Below are 21,834 nucleotides of genomic sequence, written 5' to 3'. Positions count from 1 at the left end.
GAGTACTATTAGTGTTTTGTGTACATTTGTGCACAGAACAGTAGCAGGATAGGGTATTTTTATTAAAGTCATACTTTTTGCCTTTGGCTATACTGGATAAACCAGTTTAAATGTACCGTGTTGTTTGCAGACGTTTTAAACCTTGCTAAATGTTTTCAATTAGCAGCCGAAATGGGCAAATGTTTTCATTTAACGTAACTATGCAGCCTAGCAATCGTTTAGTTCACACTAAAGGCTGCTTTCTACTTACGCGTTTTTTATACGCGTGTACACATACGGAGAATTTTAAATGCTTTTAAATTTTTATTAATTAACATGCATCTAGGTCGATTTATTCACTTAGTTTTTTCAAAGGTAACATGTATAAGGATTTAGATTTTTACGTGCGTGTACGTGCGTATGAAAAACACGTGAGTGGAAAACAGCCTTAATCCAAATTTTGACAGAACATTAAAACTCACAGCTTCGGTTAAATTTCCTGCAAGGAACCAGTCATAAGACAATATAAGCTTTTGGAGATATTTCAAAAATGTAAAGTGAAATAAAAAGAGAAATATTTCACCTGGAGACGCAGCGAGGAATTTAAATGACTGCTTTCTACTTCTTCGTCAACAACATTATACAATGGACCCCCAACGATAACCTTGAAAAATATATCATCTTAAAAAAACAATTCTTCTTTTGCTGTATGTGATGTATTGAACTGGCTAATAGGAATAACGCTGGACGAGAGTGTAATTGTTGGTGTGTTATATGAGATCACATACGTCAGCAGGAGTATGAAATGAGGGATCGTATTTAGGGTAATCATAGCAGTACGAAATTTTCATCAGGAAAATTTTGACCATAATTTTCGCTCAATCATCTATGAATAAGCGTACAGTACTTCTCTTCGTTGGGGTCGTTTTTACGCAAACATCTCTGTTTCAACTGGCTCTAACACCGTCTAGCAAACCAGCCAATAATGTTTCCCTAGATTGAGTGAAATACAAACATTCAAAACAAGAAATATTTTTTATTGCTTCATACAAAATTTGCTTTCTTACACTACCTGTCAGGAGACGAGTAATTTCTCAGCCGACCGCTTGTGTATTCCAGCCCGAACAGCTGAGGATGGTTTCGATAGCGAATTATTGAAAATATCTGACAGAAAAAGAAGTTTTGAAAACTATGATATACTATACGCTATATACAGGTATATTCTGGAAAGTAACTGCAAAAATAAAACTATTTTAACTCGGCTGGATACTTTTTTGCAATTGAACATGTTCAAAATGGAAACGTGAAATAAGAAAGACGATAAAAGCAGTAAACTTGAATCCAGATCAGAAGACATGGAGTGTTTGGAGTGTTTGGAGTGTTTTCTTTCAAGGTCAGATATGAACAATTACTGGAACTGACATGGAATGTCGCATGACTTAATGAGCAAAGGGGATGAAGGGTGACGATATTGTACGTTTTTAAGAAACACAGCGTTCTTTGAACAGGATCCTAAATTTGAGAGTGTCAAAACGATTTTAAAATGAGAAAAAGGATAGACTCTTAGAAGAATTTTTTAACAACATAACTCACTTTACTCCGAGGAGTTTCTTTATAGACGCTGAATTCTGACATTGATGTGATATGGTCGTCATCACTGAAACGAAAAATTTGTCATTTACTGTCATATCTCACATTCTTTACACAGGACAAACGAAATACTGTCTTAATAATATATCATTCAACTGTATTTTCCAAATTTGTTTTAAAAAACGACTCCACTTTGATGGAACTTTTCTTTTGCCTAAAACCGAGGCAAAAGAAATAACAAATACAGCTCAAAGTAAATTACAGACCTGGAAAGAATTTTGTCAAAAACGGTTAAAACGTAAACAAATAAAGTAACCTGAATATAAGTCATTTTGTCATTTACTTAAAATTTGTTTACTTAAAATGTTGACATACTTTATCGTAACACCAACATTATTTAAAGAAGATTCCATCAACTTTTTCAGCAATTCCTCTCTCCTCTCTGATGTGAAAAGATGCTGGAAAACAAAAGCAAAATTGTGCACAAAATGTAAAACTTCAATTTACAGAAATAACCGGTATCTTATCCTTTTGTTATTATAAGGTTGGTACTAGCAACATCTGGTACATACCATTGTGCTAAAACCACCACAGACAACAACAAATCCCCTAGGATAATCTGAGACCTAAGTATAGAAATGGAATGAAAGCCTGAGTTGAATTATTCAAATCACAAATATTCAAATGTCTTGCAATATCAAGTATATAATATATATTATATATATATATAATATATATATATATATATATATATATATATATATATACTGTCGTTGTCAAAAAGGTTGTCCTGAGCAAGTATATGTATATATCGATCACGTGACATTATTATGCATCAACACGCGTGGGATTGTACAAGCGTGTTAATTGCGAGTTCGAGTATAGCAAGGTGAACGATTAGAAAATGCCAAGACCATATTCGGATAAATTAAGGTGGACAATGGTTTATCAACGACTGTTCTACGAAAGAATCATCGACGAAATTGCAGCACAGCTATTTGTTTGTTCAAAAACCGTCTATCGTACTCTCAGCACCTTTTGGAACACGGGTGATGTGAAGCCTTGCCATATGGGTCGCCCAACAGCGAGCGCATCTTTATTCCCACGCGAAGAATATATTATCATGGACTGCTTACGCCGCAAATACAGTTGAATGAGATAGCAAGCTATATGTAAACCTCTTCAATAGGATTCAAATCAGGACTGTCGTACACTCGTTCTATAGAACTTCTTGTACATGATGTGTTGGGTGGTTATCTGTTGAAAAATATGCATATTACTAGTTTTAGCAGTTGCATCTTTGTGCATCAACAAGTTTTGTTTAAACAGATATTAATAGATCAAAACATGATCACAAATTCAGTCATCCCTTGAGACATATGTTAGAACAGCGAATTTGCATTAATTATATTCAAATCTCACCCATAACGAGAACGGATCGCGGGTTTTCCCCATCAAATCGATTCATAGCTGGCAAAAGCTGTTCATCAAGAAAATGGATAAAGGAGCGTGTTTCAAATCTTTCTTCGGGATTCTGTAACAAACAGTTCGCAAGAAGTCCATCACACGATATTGCCGAAATAATGGAATAGCGCGGTGTCCACCGTGCATAGCTATAGTCGCTCACAACAGGCGGTATCCCACGAGCACTATATCCATATTGCCGAGCAATTCGTTTATCCTTAAAACGTAGAACCAAATAAATAAAAGATCTACTAGTTTGTGTAATCCAGTAACAGTAAGGTATTATTTAGTACATACAATGCCTGTTTCATCGAGGAAAACGAGCAGGTTTGGGTCAAAAAGGCGGATTTCGGCCATGAATTGTTGCCTAATATCGTTTCTTCGCTGAAGGGCAATTCCCTGAATCTGAAAAAGAAAATCTGGCTTGAAGAGTTGATAAAGAACAACTAGAATCTTGTAATAAATTGGAAAAAGGTGGAATGGCTTGCGTCTTATTAATATAGTTATATGATTTCCAGCGTGCGGTATTAATTATATATTCCAACTTACATAATGTCATAATGTTCGTACCTTTTTGCGTGTTATTCCAAGCCTATAGAGAGCTCGGCACAGTGTCTCCGGGCTAAATGCAGAGCCAGTAGCATTAATTATATAGCTTGCAATCTCATTCAACTGTATTTGCGGCGTTCGCTGTAAACAGATTCTATATATATTCGCAGTAAACAGATTCTAGATAATATATTCTTCGTGTGGGAATAAAGATACGCTCGCTGTTGGGCGACCCATAAGGCAAGGCTTCACATCACCCGTGTTCCAAAAGGTGCTGAGAGTACGATAGACGGTTTTTGAACAAACAAATAGCTGTGCTGCAATTTCGTCGATGATTCTTTCGTAGAACAGTCGTTGATCAACCATTCTCCACCTTAATTCATCCGAATATGGTCTTGGCATTTTCTAATCGTTCACCTTGCTATACACGAACTCGCAATTAACACGCTTGTACAATCCCACGCGTGTTGATGCATAATAATGTTACGTGATCGATATATACATATACTTGCTCAGGACAACCTTTTTGACAACGACAGTATATATATATATATATATATATATATATATATATATATATATATAATATATATATATATATAATATATATATATATATGAACACACAGGTAAGTTATCAAGAAACTTGAAAACAATAATAGTACCTCTAACGTCACTGGAACCTTTCGTTCACTCCAATGTAATTTATAACCACTAATCTTCTGCACAAAAATATGGCATATGTTGATGTGGAAATAGTTTGGAAACATTAGCTTTAGCTAGCTTATCACTTTATAAAGAACCCACTTATTAAATTAGAAATGGAATATGGGTCTAATTTTTGAAAGAGAGAGGGGGGGGGCATTGATACCATGATGAATTACGATTTGGAATTCATCGTGAATAGTTTCATTTTATACAACTGGAACGATAAGTCCTGACAAAAATCCCTATTAAGCTTGAAGCAAAAATAGTTCCCCGTACTAATCCTAATGCAGCCTCTTTGATGTCTTTCTACGCTGTTTCATCCTGAGGCTGCAGCAACAAAGACAATTTACAGTGATTAGATGTAATTATATGTCTCTAGATGTTCCTACAAATACCTTGCAGTCTCTATATAATTACCTTACATGTTCTTTACACGACGGCTTGACGTATCGCTTGAGAGGATCTACTGGACAGTGGCAATCTGGAATTGATAAATGAAATATATATCCTTTTACTTCACTGATGCGTTTGCATTCACGACTCCCGTGTAAAACGATCCAATTTGCGGATATATAGTTGGGTTCAGGTCAGGAAGCTTTCACTGATAAGAGAGAGTTTTCTATTGAAGTACAGTATCAGCTCATCACGAATGAAGAGGCAAATTGGAGTGGAGAAATGAAACCGTCTGAAAAGGATTGTATGAGTACCTTCTCGATTATATGCAAAACATCGCAAACTTTCGGTGAATCAGAGGATGCAATAACGTCGACCAGAAGCTGGACAGCTCGGATCTGCACAAAAATATCCCGATCTTTCGCAATGTGGTCTAAATGTGGCAACACTGAATTCTCAAGTATTTCTGCCTGTAAAAAACAAGGAGTTACAAAACTAGAAAAAGATTCATAATATCGCTAATGTACGGTGGCCCAGAGGTGCAAAACACAAACGCAAATTCAAAACACAAACGCAAATTCAAAAACACAAACGCAAATTCAAAAACATAAACGCAAATTCAAAAACATAAACGCAAATCATGAAAGCACGAACGCAAATTCAAAACAGAAACGCAAATTCAAAACACGAACGCAAATTCAAAACACGAACGCAAATTCAAAACACAAACGCAAATTCAAAACACAAACGCAAATTCAAAAACATAAACGCAAATTCAAAAACATAAACGCAAATCATGAAAGCACGAACGCAAATTCAAAACAGAAACGCAAATTCAAAACACGAACGCAAATTCAAAACACGAACGCAAATTCAAAACACAAACGCAAATTCAAAACACAAACGCAAATTCAAAAGACACGCAAATATTTAATTATTTATCCAAATCCAAAACGAGCTAGCGCACCACAAATTTAAAGTCAACAAGGATAAGTCTATTAATATGATTGTTGCAAAGTATAATACATTTATAAATGCATTTTTGTCTTTTGGCTTAGTAAAATATAAAATTATTGATATGGAGGAAGCGATCCGTTTTTACTACGGAAGAAATTTTAAGTACAAAACGATACTGGAATGTTTAGAAAAATATCATGATATCAAAATATGTAAAAGAGCGCTCATCACCAGATTACAGGAGTATGGTTTGGGAAGAAGAAGATACAACGCGAATGAAGAACAAGTTAGGGAATGCGTTCAAAGAGAACTACATGAAAATGGCAACCTCTTAGGATACAGATCAATGTGGAGGAAACTGCAATCAAAATATGGCATGCGTGTGCGCCGTTCAACAGCTCAAAGTATCTTAAAGGTGCTTGATCCTGAAGGTTGTGCAGTAAGAAAAGCTCATAAGCTGCAGCGGAGGGAGTATTTAAATCCTGGTCCAAACTTTACCTGGCATGCCGATGGGTACGATAAACTCAAACAGTTTGGGTTTCCCATTCACGGCTGCATTGATGGGTTTAGCAGGCGAATTATGTGGTTAGAGATCGTTCGAACAAATAACGACCCTCGGGTCATTGGAGGATTATTTCTTGATTGTGTTAAATCCCAAAACGGTTGCCCAACAATTCTACGAACGGACAAAAGGACTGAAAATGGTATAATGGCCACTGCTCAGTGCTACTTACGTCGAAACCACAGAGATCACTATAATAGGATAAAAGCACATCGCTATGGATCGTCACACAGCAACCAGCGTATAGAGGCGTGGTGGGCCATGCTACGTCGGTCGTGGGCATCGTGGTGGATTAATTTTTTTAAAGATTTGGTAGACAGAGGTATTGTTGACACAAGCAATATACTTCAGCTGGAATGTCTTTGGTTTTGTTTCATTAAAGTGATGAGGGATTCTTTAAAGGCTATTAAGGAGTCCTGGAATGCCCATTATGTGAGAAAATCCAGATACCACACTACTCATGGCATTTCTGATCAACTTTTTCTCTTGCCCGAGTCAGTTGGCGCGGTTGATCATAAGGTGGAGTGCCTGCAACATGATATCCAAGCGATCGAAGGCAGCGTTGCCGTGGAAGATGACGAAATACACAAAGTAATATTTTAATTATTTTTCAATATTACAACTGCAGGAGCCAACAACATGGAACAATTCTCTCAATAATTATGAACTGCTGATTGCAGCAGCCCAAGTGTGAACCAAGAAAAAACAACGAAAAAATCTAACAAACTAAGTGAATTCATATTCCAACGTAGTATAAAACAAGTAGGGACCTTAAGCAACGAGAACACGAAAGAAAAACCACTTCAAAAACTTAGGCATATAAAACATAGGCATATAAAAACGCGTAACTGGAAAGCAGCTCTTAAGCTGACCTTTATCCTTACTGGTAAATGGGAGTACGAAAGTACAGTTAACGTCCAGGACGTCAACGTTATCGTTCCTTAAGTTGCCTAATATAAGCCATAGAATTATATAGGAAACACTTTTTTACAATTGGAGGAAATTGCTTGCAATTCCATGTCATAAGCCAAAATTTATCAGCCGAATGTATAGAAGCCACGAATTTAACCGCCAAAAGTTTACGAGGTTTCAAATTAAATTTAACGTTGCTTCAATTGCCACCTGTTTAAGTGTTCTTTGTTAAAACTGATAATATGAACTTTACAACAATATATATAAACTTTACATATATAGTGTGTACTAAAAGTTTTAGTAACTAATATGCATGTTATAAGCAATATGAACAAATAATTCTTATGAGACTTCTAAAGATACAGAAACTCAAGTAATTAGTTCAAAAAACATAAAAGAAACATGTAATATTAAACAACTTCTGCCTTATACAAAACGTAGCATGACAAACACCTTAATCACCCATTCACGTCAGTTGGACTAATGCCATATCAATTTCTGAGTGAGACATAAGACTGCACCATTCCTCTCTAAAATCGCCGAAATCGTTGTAAGTTGATGGGAGCTCTTTCACTGCTCCACAAGTATGAAACACTGGCGAACGACCTTTACCAACCAAAGAGGTAAATGCCATAGAAATCTCCTCAACTAAAATAATATCGGATCCGGTGGATATTCTCAAGAAGTGTTTAAGATCATTCGTATTAAGACCTTTGATCCAACGCTTTAAATGACTTAATGATTCATTCTCAGCAGCGGATTTTGGTTCAGCTTTAATGAGCTTACATACTTTTCTCGCAGTAGGAAAAAAAGAGGTGTATATCTGAAACAAGGCGTCGTTAGGAAAAAAAAGAGGTGTATATCTGAAACAAGGCGTCGTTAGAAGTGATAAAAGATTTCAAAGGTACTAAGATTACTGACCAACAGTCATAGCATATCTTGGTTTCTGCACCAATTCTTTATGTGCAATTTCAATAATCAGATCCTTGAAGTTTTCAGGCATAGCAATCTTCTTGCACTCAAAAGTCGTTAAAAGATCTAAAACCTCTTTAGTATCAACACTTACAGAGGAAGAAAGAACTTTTTCTACTAAGATGGCTTCGGTTCTAGAGATATACTTCATAAAAGAGTTAAAGTACATCTCAGAAGTGACAGATTCCTCCCCGAAAAGACAGCAGCTTAAAAAGACTGGGGATATTTGAATAGGCAAATAGTGTTCTTGCACATAACCTTTGAGTAGGACTCTGGCGAGAGCCTGCCACATGCACTTAGACACATCATGACGAATTATTGGTACCCTTTCAGCTTCACCGAGCATATAGCTATTGTAGATATCTTTCCAAAATATAGAAATCGCATCTCGTACAGCCCCGCTACCTACACCTTTCTCTACAATACCTCTGGGATCGATTATTTGTACACTTATGAACTTGTTTAAAATGTTACTATTAGCAAAATAGTGAAGGAAATTATTGTTTACTTGAGTTCTATGGATAACCAAGACCTCATTTTCCATTTCTTCCAACGATGTCAGGGATATGACCTCAGTGTTGTTGACGTTTTCTGTTTCAACTAATATATCTAGAAAAATTAAAAATGACTATTCTATATGTGATATGCAATACAATACTCGATAGGAATTAGAGGGCCTTCCATGCATGATATTTCTAACCTTCAAATATATCTTCTGGAAATAAAAAATTTTCAGTGATATTTGTTTCAGTTGCCTGGTGGATAAAGGTAGTTGCTTGGTTGCCAGAGGTACTTTCTTGGTCATCAGAGGTACTTGCTTTGGTGGTGGAGATGCTCGCTTGGGTTCCACAGTCACTTGATTGGGTGCCAGAGGTACTTTCTTGGGCATCAGAGATACTTGCTTTGGTGGCGAAGATACTCGCTTGGGTTTCAGAGATACTTGTTTGGTAATCATAGCAAAAAATTGCCTGCTTGTTAGGAGTTAACATAGTTTGGTTGCTATTCCAGTCCTGAGAGTTAATTGTTGGGGGGCTGTGTGGTCCTAAATATACAGGAGTAAGAAATTTGAAATAAAAATTTTTAATCAGTTGGTTCTTTTTTATTGGTTGTCAGTTAATAACAGTACTGTTTTTACCACACTAAATTAATAATTACACAGAGATTCATCTTCAGTATCTCAATATCATTGGCAACTACAAACATAAAAATATAGCATTATAGCAACATTTATGTCATTATTGTCATTAGGTGTTTCTTAAATGCCCCAATGCAAGGTAGTGTGGGGCCATCCTAAGTCCTATGTCACACAACATCATGAAGTCCTAGTTTTTGGGGTACTTTTTATATCCAACAACATGGGACTGATTTTCAGGGCCAAAAATATAACTTGACCTGATTTCATCATTTCTATATGGATTTTGTCATAAAAGATCATAATTGAGGGTGACAAGAATTAAAAGTTGAAAAAATTTAAAACTGATGTTAACATACATGATTGGAGAACAGGGGCCGGTTGTACGAAAGGTGGATAAGTCGCTATCCAACGGATAAGTCGCTATCCAACGGATAACTTTTATCCAGCGTGAAATTTGGTTGCACGAAGCTTGGATAAATTTATCCAGCGGATAAAAACCCCTATCCGTTGGATAAAGTTATCCAAGGTCCGGAGGTAGTTTAAATCCACTATCCAGTGGATAAACTCGAAGATACAAGATAAAACTGTAAACATTTACGATGAAAAAGGACAAAAAAGCAAGTTTCCTATTACTGTGTTTCAACAAACTAATGTACATGATTGTACTCACTATTAAAACTGTTTTCGAAGTGAAATCCAGCCATTGTTATATTTGTCGCAGCAGCATTTCATTTTGTTTACACATTCCGTTCCGAGCGGCGTTTTTCTGGACATCCTCACAATGATAACAGGCGGTAAATTTATTATATACTTCTAACCAGTTTATAAAAGCGAATATGCAAAGAAAATTAAACCTATTCCATGGAAACTTGCTAATATCTAAGCAATTTCAATCACGTAATAGACAAGTAAAGACAACAAGGCTACGAATTTTGTTCTTCGCTATGATTAGCCAATCAAAACTTTAAAATAGTGTTCCTAAACTTATTATGGAACCGAAGGGCAAAGCCTCGCAAGGTCAAGGAATAAAATTGCAATGTGTTGAATAAAATCGCTAGTATGTGAAGTGCAAATCACTTAATCAGTAACTAATCGACAATTCAGAATGATTCAATGTTATAAATGCTTAGCAACAGACGTGTGGTACGAAATTTCAGGATAATCCTGTTTTCTTCGGGTAATTTTTAACTTATCCATTGGATAGCTATCCACTCCACTATCCACGCTTCGTGCAACACGATTTTATCCAATGGATAACTATCCACTGGATAGCATATTTATCCGTTGGATAGGACTTATCCGTTGGATAAGTTATCCACCTTTCGTACAACCGGCCCCTGTACTGTATATGCTTTAATTACATGCAAATCAGTTTGTTATAGGTAAATAATCCTTACTTTCAAAGTCAGAGACCTTGCACAAGTACAAGTTGACTCGATTATAAGGCCTTCCAATTGCTTCCTTATATCTCTCAACTGTAAATGGCTGTGAAGTTCCTGGAATAGTGTTAACCAGACCAAAGTCTGGGTACATCAGAACACAATCAAAGTCACCAGAATCCCTCAGGTGTTTATTATGAGCCAACTGCTTGTCCATCCCTAAACTCTTCACTTTACAACTGGAATCATTTTTTTTTTCACATCGAGAGGTAGAAGAGAACCTCTTTTGACTTTTAGCTGCCTTGCTACTCCACATTCTACCAACCCAATATTTATCTATATATAATTACAATTTCATAATAATCATAGATTGCATCATGTAAACTGATATGACAACTGTATAAATGCTAAACCAAATGCTATCTACCAAAATAATATTAAGTTTTCTATTACTGCTAAGTTGTACTGCCAAATTTATCAATGTCTTATAACTTTAGAAAATATATGATGATAAGGGGGAACCCGTCATGTGTCAATCTCTAGTATAAGTGTGAAATGATAAACAAACCTTTACAATTTCTTCCTCTTTTTTTTTTTTTTAATGATTTCGTTTTTTCATCTGATTTTCTTTTTTTCATTTCGTTAAAGGTTTGTTGACTTTGTTCTTGGTCTTTAGTTTCTCTGCTTGATCCTCTCTTCAGAAATTCTTCAAAATTTAAAGTTTTTAAGCCACCACTTGCATTATTTGACATTTTCTTGGGCTTTGTAAGATTTCCGTCTTTTAATGCTGAGCCACAGGAATTGCAAAAATTTGCATTGCTGTTAACACATAGGTTTCCGCACGATGGACAAAACATCTATATATATATGCAGTTAATAAATTAAATTTTTATAACTTTATTGACGCCTCATCATATTAATACAATGTAATATTAATACAGTTTTGGTCAAATCAATTGGGAAGTACACAAAGCAGATAAAAAATTTTATATTTAAAAGAGATCATTCCCAAATTAAAACAAAAAAAACTTGCTTATATGCGCAAAACCTAATTCTAGTACAGTACATGATGGGGAATGTGTACCACCTATCATCCAATGTGAATTTATTATACAACTAATATACATATACATTTGCATAAAAATGGATGTTGTGATTTGTGCCAATTCTAAGTTCTGAACACTACGGTACGCTGCGCAAATATATTTCCGAAAAGTATAAAAAAGGAAGAAAATGCCCATAAAAATAACTTTTAATGGTTTTTTAAAATCAAAGCTTACCTTATTTGCAAATTTGATACAAGCCAGATTGGAAGAACCACGTGTTTGTCATGGCGCTAATGCTTCCACTCAGCGAAAATAGCCCTCCTTTTACTGACAGGGTATGTCTGTACCAGTCTGTACTTCCTTTTTCTCCGCATTCAAGTTGTTAGTTTTGCGTTAGTGTTTTGAATTTGCGTTCGTGTTTTGAATTTGCGTTCGTGTTTTGAATTTGCGTTTCTGTTTTGAATTTGCGTTCGTGCTTTCATGATTTGCGTTTATGTTTTTGAATTTCGTTTGTGTTTTTGAATTTGCGTTTGTGTTTTGAATTTGCGTTTGTGTTTTGCACCTCTGGGCCACCGTACTAATGTCTAGAAAAATGGACTAAAATTTATTCAAAGTACCAACATTTTATACCTCATATAGTGGAAATAACGTTCCTAATATGTTACAAAGCACATTTAGTACTTTAATTCGGATGGCCGTCTTCTCTTCACATCTAAAAAAAATTCCCATTAGGATAAGACTGAGGCTACATAGAAATACATCACGAACTTAAACAAAAATCAAAATACCAAAATATTATATTATTACAAAATTTTTTCCTCAAAGAAAGTCATAAAATTGTTAGCTAGATTCTGATCAGATTGGCACACAGGATATTGAGAATCAGGGGTATGATGTAGAAACTTTCCAACGGTTTTAAATAATTGCCTTTGGTCACCCCCATTATCTCTAACAATTTCAGAATAGTAACGAGTACGACTTTCCGATAATAGCTCACTGACACGGCGACATGGCTGACTGTATTTTAGACGATCACAGGATTGTCTTGACTTACGCCATACCCGCTGGAGTTTCCTTCTGATACGTTTTTCGTTTTTAATTTTTTCAGTGTACCAAGGTGCAGCTGGACGACTAATTATCTCTCTGGCGATAAGTGGTGCATGATGATCCAGAATTCTGGACAGCTCCGAGTTGTATTGGTTGACCTTCGCACTAATATTAGCCGTGTTCCCAGTGATAATCGGAGATAGCCTAATGTCATTAAAGAATGAGTCCATATTGATTGCTTTAATTTTACGTGACTCCACGACCCTTCTCTGAAACAATGTTTTTTTAAAATTGAGTTCACATTTAACCGTGTAATGGTCAGATATAGATGGATCATGAACGTCAATAGATTGAACAATATTTTCCTCTTGGCAAGACAAGATAAGGTCTAAAGTGTGACCAGCAATGTGTGTTGGTTGTTCTACATGTTGTTCCAGATTAAAAGAATCAACAAGATTGAGAATTTTTGTTGTTGTTAATTCCGACTTATCGTCTACATGGAGGTCGATATAATACGATTATATTTAGTATTTGAGATAACACATTGATTTGCATATCCATCAGTTCGAAAGATTTAATGTGTGTGAACATGTTCGCCGAGTCCAGAGCTTGAATTTTAAAGTGTTATTGTATAGTATACCAATGCCTCCCCATCTACCTTGTTGTCTCGAGATATGTTTAAAGAGTAGCCCTTCGGGGTGAAATTCCCAATAGATATAAGATCAAATTTGTCAGGGTGAAGCCAGGTTTTTGTAATCGCAAATATATCAAATTCATTCTCAACCACATAGTCTTTGACTAAATTGGCTTTGTTTCGAATAGGCCGGCAGTTGAGAAGACCAAAAGCACAAAGCTGAGTAACAGCTGTATCAGGAGTGTTGGCAATGCTTGATAAAGGAATATTGATGAGATTGTTTCTCTTAATTAATATCATTTCTGCCATATATGTTAACAGGCTGATGATTTGCATGATGATAGTGATTGTATAGTGTCGCGGAGGTGTTTGCCAAGTAGGTATTATAGAATATATTCCTATAGGTCATATGGAACAACCAACCTTTCTGTAGATTCAACTGCCCAAGCATCGAACTAAGCTCCTCAGGATTATTAGCGGGTCGAAACGTGTTCATCAAACGTGACTGCTTTCGATGTTGAGACATCTTATCCGACTGATTATTATCAAAAGATTGAGGACCAGGATTAGACGAAACATCCACACACATTGTTAGATCCTGCTTAAAAGGCTTCGCACATAGGACTAGACTAACAAATCCATGTTTCGGTTCTTTAGCAATCGCAAATGAGACTTTGTATTTAGATTCAAAACCAACTCGTTGTATGTTGACCCGACATCGAAAAGCAATATCTCTACAAATACTCAAGGTTATGCCATCCGCAGCTAATCCGTCCAAATCCATGCAATTAGTATTCTTAAATGCCATATTAATTGGTCGAGATGTACGAAACTCGTTAGATAAAATAAATATCATAAAGAAATATATAGAGCTACCGACCAACCGCCATATTGATCGTGAATTAAGCAATATGGAAACACAATATTCATTTCCATACATGAAAAGGTGGTGATTCAATGATAACATCACGTTATCAGCTTTAGATATTTTCTTTAAAAACTTGTTTAACGAATCGGATAGAAGCAAACGGGAACGAGAAGAAGAAGTTGTGAAATCATTGTAAGTGTGTTTATTTCTATTTAAACCCGACAACTTTACTTGTTCAGGGAAAGGCATGTTAGAGTTTGTAATAAATCGTAAGAGTCGCTTTTAATTCATTGTAATTTTTACCATCACTCGATATGAATACAATTGTTCAACTGAACTGAAACCATAATTTACAAAAGGTTTTAGGCACAATCACGTGATATAAATCAATCATCCCCTAGCTATGTACAAACAAAACAGTCTATATAAGGTAATCGTGTTCGTAGCTTAGATATAATTATAAATGTCAACCCTAACGCCAATCTAATTATCTCTAATTAAATTTCCTACATTACCTTTAATAATTTTAATTACCGTTTCTTACCCTGCCCAAGGTTTCTTCATTCTTTGATGAGAAACTAAATTAATTCTAAATCAACTATTTAATCAACTAGAAATCATATAATCTTCGATTGTCATATATCAAGGAAATTAATCACTTAATAGTATATGTCGTTTCTCTGTTCGTAACCCTTATGACCTTGAGTTAACTTCAATAGGAATAAGTTGTTAAATCGTACGTCTCAACAGTGTTGGTCGTTTTTCACCTCGGGCAACCTTTACAATTGCAGCTCTAACCTTACCATCTCTTCCCTCAACTAGTTCCTCTACTTTACCGAGTTTCCAAAAAGCTCTGTTCGTGGAGTCGTTCTTTAGAATAACTACGTCGCCCTTCGATATATTTGCCACTGATCTTTCTCGTCGACACCTTTGTATTGAATGCTCCCTTAATTCTGTCAGATACTCGTTTTGCCATCGCTTGGTTAAACTTTGCAACAACAATTTTTGATGATGTCCTCGCTTCGTTAGTGTTTTGTAGGTACTCAAAATCTCTTCATGGCTCGAATTGGGATTTGTAGTGACTCTACGTCCGTAAATCAGATCGGAAGGGGTCAAAGCATACGAAATAGACTCGTGATCGTCATAAACATAAGTAATCGGTCTCGCGTTAATCACTCCTTCGATTTCGACCAAAATGGTACGCAACTGCTCGAAATTTAACGTTGATCTACCGAGTATTTTCTTGAGTGGTCCCTTCACGCTACGAACAAGACGCTCCCAATAACCACCCCACCAAGGGGCCTTCTCTATTATGAAACTCCACGTAATTCTTCGGTTTACTAGATAGTTCCAAACTTCTTCTGCTCGGGTTATACTTCGTATCTCTTTACATGCCGATTTAAATGTCTTCGCGTTGTCTGCATTCAGTGTAGCTGGTAGTCCTCTACGGCTCGTAAACCTTCGAAATGACAACAAAAACGCTTCGACACTTAATCCACGAGTGATGTCTAAATGCACGGCTCGAGTCGAAGCGCATGTCAATAACAAGACATACACCTTTAACGTGTCTTGGTCCTTCGACAACTCGTCTATAACGTACAAGGGGCCTGCGAAATCTAGTCCGACATGAGTGAAAGGCGGGTCTTCGGGCACTCTTTCACTGGGCAGGTCAGCATATGAAACTCCATTATACGGAGCTCCTTCGAACTTACAACAAACCTTACAACTCCGAATCAATTTCTTAACGGATTCACGACCACGTATTATCCAATATCTTTCGCGAACATTCGTAAGAGTATCCTTAATTCCATTGTGTTTGACCATCCAATGGGATTGTTGAATGATCAACCGAACAAGTTCTGACTCGAAGGTAATAGAAGATTTCTCGCAGTTTTAGCAATGATTTGGACTATGTTTTATATATATTCACTCCCTGAATGATTTCCATATTAAGCGATTGAATTTTGATACGGCATGTCACAACACAATCTCATAATTTATAATTGTACATGTACAATACAAACAAATGGTTGCATAAAGGTGAAAATATTTGAAAGTTTCTCATTTGGCTTAGGGTTGTACAAATACTTTCGTTAAATATGATTCAGCTACAACTTTGAACTAAAAAAAAACAGGGCTACACAATAGCCCTGAAAATCGTAATGAGCGTGATAACTCTGGATAACTCTAACATTGACCTTATCATGATGCTAATAAGCTTAACATTTGCCTTATCATTTGATAATTTTGAGCAAAGCTCTCTTTATTATTGTATAAATGTGTACCAAATGGCACTGAATAGTCACAATGCATATCGATGACTTATCTTTATGATGATTCCTCTGATGTAAAGCCATAATATTTAAAAAATATAGCATCTTAACAATGACCTTATCATTATGCTAATTAGCTTAACATTCACCTTATCATTTGATAATTTTGAACAAAATTCCCATTATTTTTGTGTAAATGTGTACTAAATGTCACCATATATTCACAAGACATATCAATGACTTATATTTATGATGATTCCTCTGATGTAAAGCCATAATATTTAAAAAATATAACATCTTAACAATGACCTTATCATTATGCTAATTAGCTTAACATTCACCTTATCATTTGATAATTTTGAGCAAAACTCCATTTATTATTGTATAAATGTGTACCAAATGGCACTAAATAGTCACAATGCATATTGATGACTTATATTGATAATGATTCCTCTGATGTAAAGCCAAAGTATACAAAAAATATAGCATTTTAACATTGACCTTATCATTATTTTTTGTTGTATAATGTTCACTCCCCCCTGGTAAATGGTTCTTTTGCAACAAATAGATTCCTTAAGTAGATAAGTTGAAAATAATAGGAAAATAAAGTGGCATCTTAACATTCTACTTATCATGTAGTGTGGACGCGGACGGGGACAGGGACGGGGACGTGGACGCCAAGCCTATAGCAATAGCTCTCTTGCACTAAAGTGCAGGCGAGCTAAAAAGGAATTTTGAAAGCAGAATACCTGACATGCGTTGCACTATCATCATTAACCAACCTTTTTCTTTCAGAACAAATAACATACGAAGTGAATTTAACTTTTCCAATTTTTTCTTGCACAAGGCCTAGATGTTCTCAGCTCGCAGACTGAGGAAACATTGAAGAATCTTCAAAAAACCACAATGTAAGACATCATAGAAAAATCGCGAGAAATAACATTGAATTTGGCTTACCACAAGTCGTAACTCCGATGCAATAGACGTCCGATAGCGATTGTCATAATGAGTTTTTATGTGGTACATTAATATATTGAATATTCGTTCTGCAATTACATAATAGGAAAAGAAGAATAAAAAAATTATATTTTATATAACACCAGTGTAAAATAAATGATAAATGGAACTGTACAGCAAAATAGGCTATTACTCCTGACAATAATGTTGCACAGAAGCAAGACATTAAATATCTCAGAATAATTTGGGCTAAAGACCCCGGAATACCACTAAACGATAGCGGTTGAAACGATTATTTGAATAGTATATTCCAACCAGCATATAGTTATAACCTGCATTTGTATTATAAGTAAAAACAATAATCAAAATAATAGTTTGCTTTGTTATCCAGTGGCGTAGCCAGCCCGAAAATTTAGTCATGCTATGCTAATTTTTTGGTGTAATTGACTGCGAAAACAATAAATTTCTAAAGAAATGAATAATGTTAATAACATAAAATTTGCATAGCATGACTAAATCGTCAGGCTGGCTACGCCACTGTTGTTATCTCAAATTACTCACCCATAGCAAGATATATTTTAGAAATTCCATATCTTTTCGCTTTTTTGGTACTCTGTTGTCTTCAAATTGTCCCAATTTTACATGTTATCAATCTGTTGTAATTCTGAGTTATTCTTGGGCTAGGATGTGCAAAAGAATCGAAGAAATAGCATTTAAACAACACTTATGAAAGTGCTAAGCGATAATCGTTGGGCTTACCAGTCAAAACGGCCCCAAGTCAAAACGGCCCCAAGTTAAAATGGCTCATGCTCAAGCGATTGTAGACGGCGGACAATAATATGGGGGATAAAAATATTTACGTGTGATATAAATAACTGCAATTATACTTTATATATACGTTTTCCTATAACCCTTACTAATAAGCTTTTGCTACTTATTAACTAATACTAATAACATAAATTCTCATCAACATCATGGATACATGTGTTCGCAAAATGCTTAAATAAAGAATTTTTTAAACATATTTGTAACATATTTAGAACACATATATATATTTGTTTCGAATAAATAAGATATTCATTCAATTAAACTGAAGCAGCTCGATAAGCGCGCGGCCGTTTTGACTAGCAGTAGTGGGGCCGTTTTAACTTGGGGCCGTTTTGACTGGACACCATCGTTGGTAAGCACGTGCTTAAGACAAGCTCGAATCGGAACTAGGTCAGAATTTCGGCTTTTTGCCCGAATTTGTTTTCCATATTTTTATTATTATGAAATATTATTGCCGGTGATGCGATAATTCATATCATCAGGTATGTTTATATAAAAAATCGGCAAAAATCTTCTAAAGGCTCGATTTTGACGCTAAATATATCAAAATAGTACTGAATATTTGATCTAAACCACTGCAACCGGTTTTCGTTTGCATTTTGGGCAATATCCTAAGGATTAGGCCGCTTTGATGTGTAATATTGAATATATAAAACGCGTGAATAACATACCTGTGAATAGCTATGTATGCATGGCGGTAAAACGCCATATTTCCACTGGAATTTGCAATATTTAGCCTTGAAATTTACTACATTTGCGATTTTGTCAGTTTTAATATTTACTATTATTCCATGCCATGCCCAATATTCTGAAAGGTTCAGTAGTTTAATGTACCACATAATTCAAATGCTACAACAGTTTGAAAGATTTACTTGCCTTTTAAATTCCGACTTTCCTGCTCGATGGGGTTCTGAAGCTAGTGGGGAAATAAAGCCTTTTAATAATGATTGAACTGTAATTTTTTGTGAACTTCATCAGAGAAATAATCGAACAAATACACACATACTGTGATACATTGGCTTGGAATATGCTCCAAAACGTGTGAAATCGAACATTTGTTGTGCAATCACCTTGCAAATATCACAGAAACGGGATAAAAATTTGAATATAGATTAACCAATCTGATTGGTTTTTATTGAACCAATCGTGGAGTACAAAAATTGACCAATGACAAATTGACCTGTGCACAGAAATAACCAATCAAGTTGTCTTAATTTTGCTGAATTATGCAAGAGCCTACAGGCTATAAAACAGAGCCGTCTGCAACCGTTTTCTTCAGGTGAGTGAGTTCTTTCTTTTAGGTAGGATCAAGGTATGTGTAATTATTTTTTTAATAGAAGTAGATCCCCGTGGCCACTCTGTTAGCTAAGAATCTCTGTCCCCGTATCTGGAAACACGGCTCACTGCTTGTCTAACTGTGTTTTGCTCTTCGTTTTCTAGGGAGCTACTAATACTTTTTTTTGTGTTTTTCAGACAAAGACGATCGTAGTTTAGTTTCAGTATCCAACCCTAAGAAGCCACCCCAAACCCATGCCGTCAGTTAAACCCTAGCCACAATTGCCTTCAAGCTAATTGTGAATGCTTGCTTTTCTAGGAACAACTCACCATATTTTTGTCGTTTCAGCTACAGAGTTAGTGGGTTGTGGGTTGTTGGATGTTGTGTCGTCGGTTGTGTGTTTTGTGTTGTACGTTCGTATTGTCTGCCAGTCGGTTTGCGAGTTGCCCTGTAGCTCTCGCTTTTTCCTGGCCACACAAAGAACACATTTTGGATACTCCTTTTTAGGAGATTGGGTTCGATTCCCATGAATGTGTCAATTTTGCGCTGATATCTAATGTAGTCCGTCTCTAATACAAAAGCACAACATCCAACGGACAATCTGCATCCTTTCACCACACCAACTACAAGTGTTGTCCTCATACAACAGAATGGAACTTCCAACAGAGTAAGGAGTAACCAATACCCAAGACGAAGTTCTCGTAACTTCTCAAACAGGACAGGATGCGGCACTTGTTAATGAAGTATTCTCGATGTTTAAGGGATCCTCTCAGTTAGACGTCCGATCAGAGGATATTTCAAAGTGGTAAGCTGATTTAAACTTGTGATTACTGTGCGAATACTTCACCCATTTTAATAAATATGAGACCACTAAACTCATTGCTGTCTGCTCGTAAACGGCGCACACAGATAATTTCGATTTTATCTGGAAGTATTTTATCAAATCAACTAGAAATTGTGTTATCTCAAAGAAAAAACATTTACCTATTTGTATAAATTTAGTTCATTTCAAAAGCTTTCCTATAAGCCAAGATATTTATTGCCGAACTTGTACTTTTTAAAGTTGAATTTTAGAGAAGCGAAAATACGCAAAGCCTTCCAAAAATCTCGCCTAAAAACCTCCAAATATTTCTAGTATACATTGGGATCAATATTTTCATCTATTTTCTTGAAATACAGTCGCTTTGGTGATTTGTAGTGATATTTCCTAACAAGCGTGTTTACAAATGGAAACCGGAAAATGTGCATATAATCTTTGATATTAATTATCACCATATTGGCGAAAATTTGACAATTATGACTTCTAGAGACAATTTTACCCTGGAAATCGATTACCGGGCTTATTTTACTCCCACGGGGTAGGCAACCTTACGTTTTTGATACCTCTAACCTCACGTGACAACCACATGTGCGTGGCTGAGCAACGCCTCGCTATACACAATAACAAATAAAAAAAGCTATATTTTTTCGAGTTTTTCTGCCCATCCTGACTTAAAAACTATCAGAAAAGATAACTAAAGCCTTTACAGTTTACATGTAACGGTTAAAAGACAACAGGATAAAAATAACGAAGAAAATAACGAAATTCCAAAGGCGAGTTATATTTCCGTTTGTAATCCCGTGTAATTTGATATGATTTTTAGAGCTGCACTGCAGTGTCAGGTTAACAGCAATATTGATTAATTTCTGGATTAAAACAGAAGCGATTGGGTTAAAGTATTTTTCTTCAGCTATATTTTGGTGGTATTTTTGTGCTTTTTAAATTAAACGGATTAATTTAAACATTAAAAAACCAAGATAATTTCATGATATCTGGTGATGGAAGGCATGACAGGAATTATGCCTACACAATATGTTGAGACAGCAGAAGTTGAGATTTCGTAAGTTGAAGGATGATTTTGAGTATAACTTGAAAGTTGAAACTTATATTAAATCAAGTAATCTATCCATATTGTTATAAGCAGAACTGATGTGAAGAAGCCACTGTAACTACCTTTTAGTGTCAGTAGAGATACTGTATATTACATGCAATGTATGCCAATGTGCAATTATGAACTTTGAGAACTTACTGAGGCTATAATTAATAATGAGTTACACTGATTATGTTAACAAAGCATTCTTTAAATTATTGGTTAAAAATCAACATTTTATTTTTAGAGCAACAGAAAATGATTTTGAATTTCGTCATCAAGAAAATGTCCATAATTTTGAAGAAGCAATAAGAAAAAGAGAACAATAATATCGATCAAAACTGGATGGAACAAGAAGTCTGACAAGGTAATTTATACTCATTACAACCATTACAA

General features: G+C 35.5%; 1 protein-coding gene and 2 long non-coding RNA genes across 3 annotated transcripts; all 3 read right to left on the bottom strand.

Annotated features, from left to right (window-relative positions):
* Nucleotides 1-831: 831 nt before the first annotated feature.
* Nucleotides 832-5,033, bottom strand: LOC114540426. The gene is made up of 8 exons (XR_003689056.1): nucleotides 4,997-5,033; nucleotides 4,707-4,770; nucleotides 4,247-4,303; nucleotides 2,142-2,195; nucleotides 1,945-2,027; nucleotides 1,573-1,636; nucleotides 1,052-1,143; nucleotides 832-972 (listed from the first exon to the last, which is right to left on the bottom strand). It is a non-coding gene; the product is annotated as an uncharacterized LOC114540426 (long non-coding RNA).
* An 84-nt stretch (nucleotides 5,034-5,117) lies between these two features.
* LOC114540423 lies at nucleotides 5,118-13,790 on the bottom strand. The gene is made up of 3 exons (XR_003689051.1): nucleotides 13,750-13,790; nucleotides 12,276-12,357; nucleotides 5,118-5,152 (listed from the first exon to the last, which is right to left on the bottom strand). It is a non-coding gene; the product is annotated as an uncharacterized LOC114540423 (long non-coding RNA).
* LOC114540422 lies at nucleotides 8,867-10,924 on the bottom strand. Its single transcript, XM_028560607.1, has 3 exons — nucleotides 10,618-10,924; nucleotides 9,241-9,278; nucleotides 8,867-9,127 (listed from the first exon to the last, which is right to left on the bottom strand). The coding sequence occupies exons 1-3, from the start codon at nucleotides 10,913-10,915 to the stop codon at nucleotides 9,068-9,070; spliced, it is 396 nt and encodes a 131-aa protein (XP_028416408.1). The 5' UTR covers nucleotides 10,916-10,924; the 3' UTR covers nucleotides 8,867-9,067.
* Nucleotides 13,791-21,834: the final 8,044 nt, after the last annotated feature.

The sequence above is a fragment of the Dendronephthya gigantea genome, unplaced genomic scaffold, assembly GCF_004324835.1.
Source record: "Dendronephthya gigantea isolate DGI-Jeju-01 unplaced genomic scaffold, DenGig_1.0 000234F, whole genome shotgun sequence".
NCBI classification, from domain to species: Eukaryota; Metazoa; Cnidaria; class Anthozoa; order Malacalcyonacea; family Nephtheidae; genus Dendronephthya; species Dendronephthya gigantea.
This window is presented reverse-complemented; position numbering and strand designations above follow the sequence as displayed.

Coding starts and splice junctions, on each gene's coding strand:
- LOC114540422 (XM_028560607.1), bottom strand. CDS start 10,915: ATGTGGAGTAGCAAGGCAGCTAAAAGTCAAAAGAGGTTCTCTTCTACC. Junction 9,279..10,617: donor CAAGGTCTCTGACTTTGAAA/GTAAGGATTATT, acceptor TTATGTTTGTAG/TTGCCAATGATATTGAGATA. Junction 9,128..9,240: donor TACTGAAGATGAATCTCTGT/GTAATTATTAAT, acceptor CTGTATATTTAG/GACCACACAGCCCCCCAACA.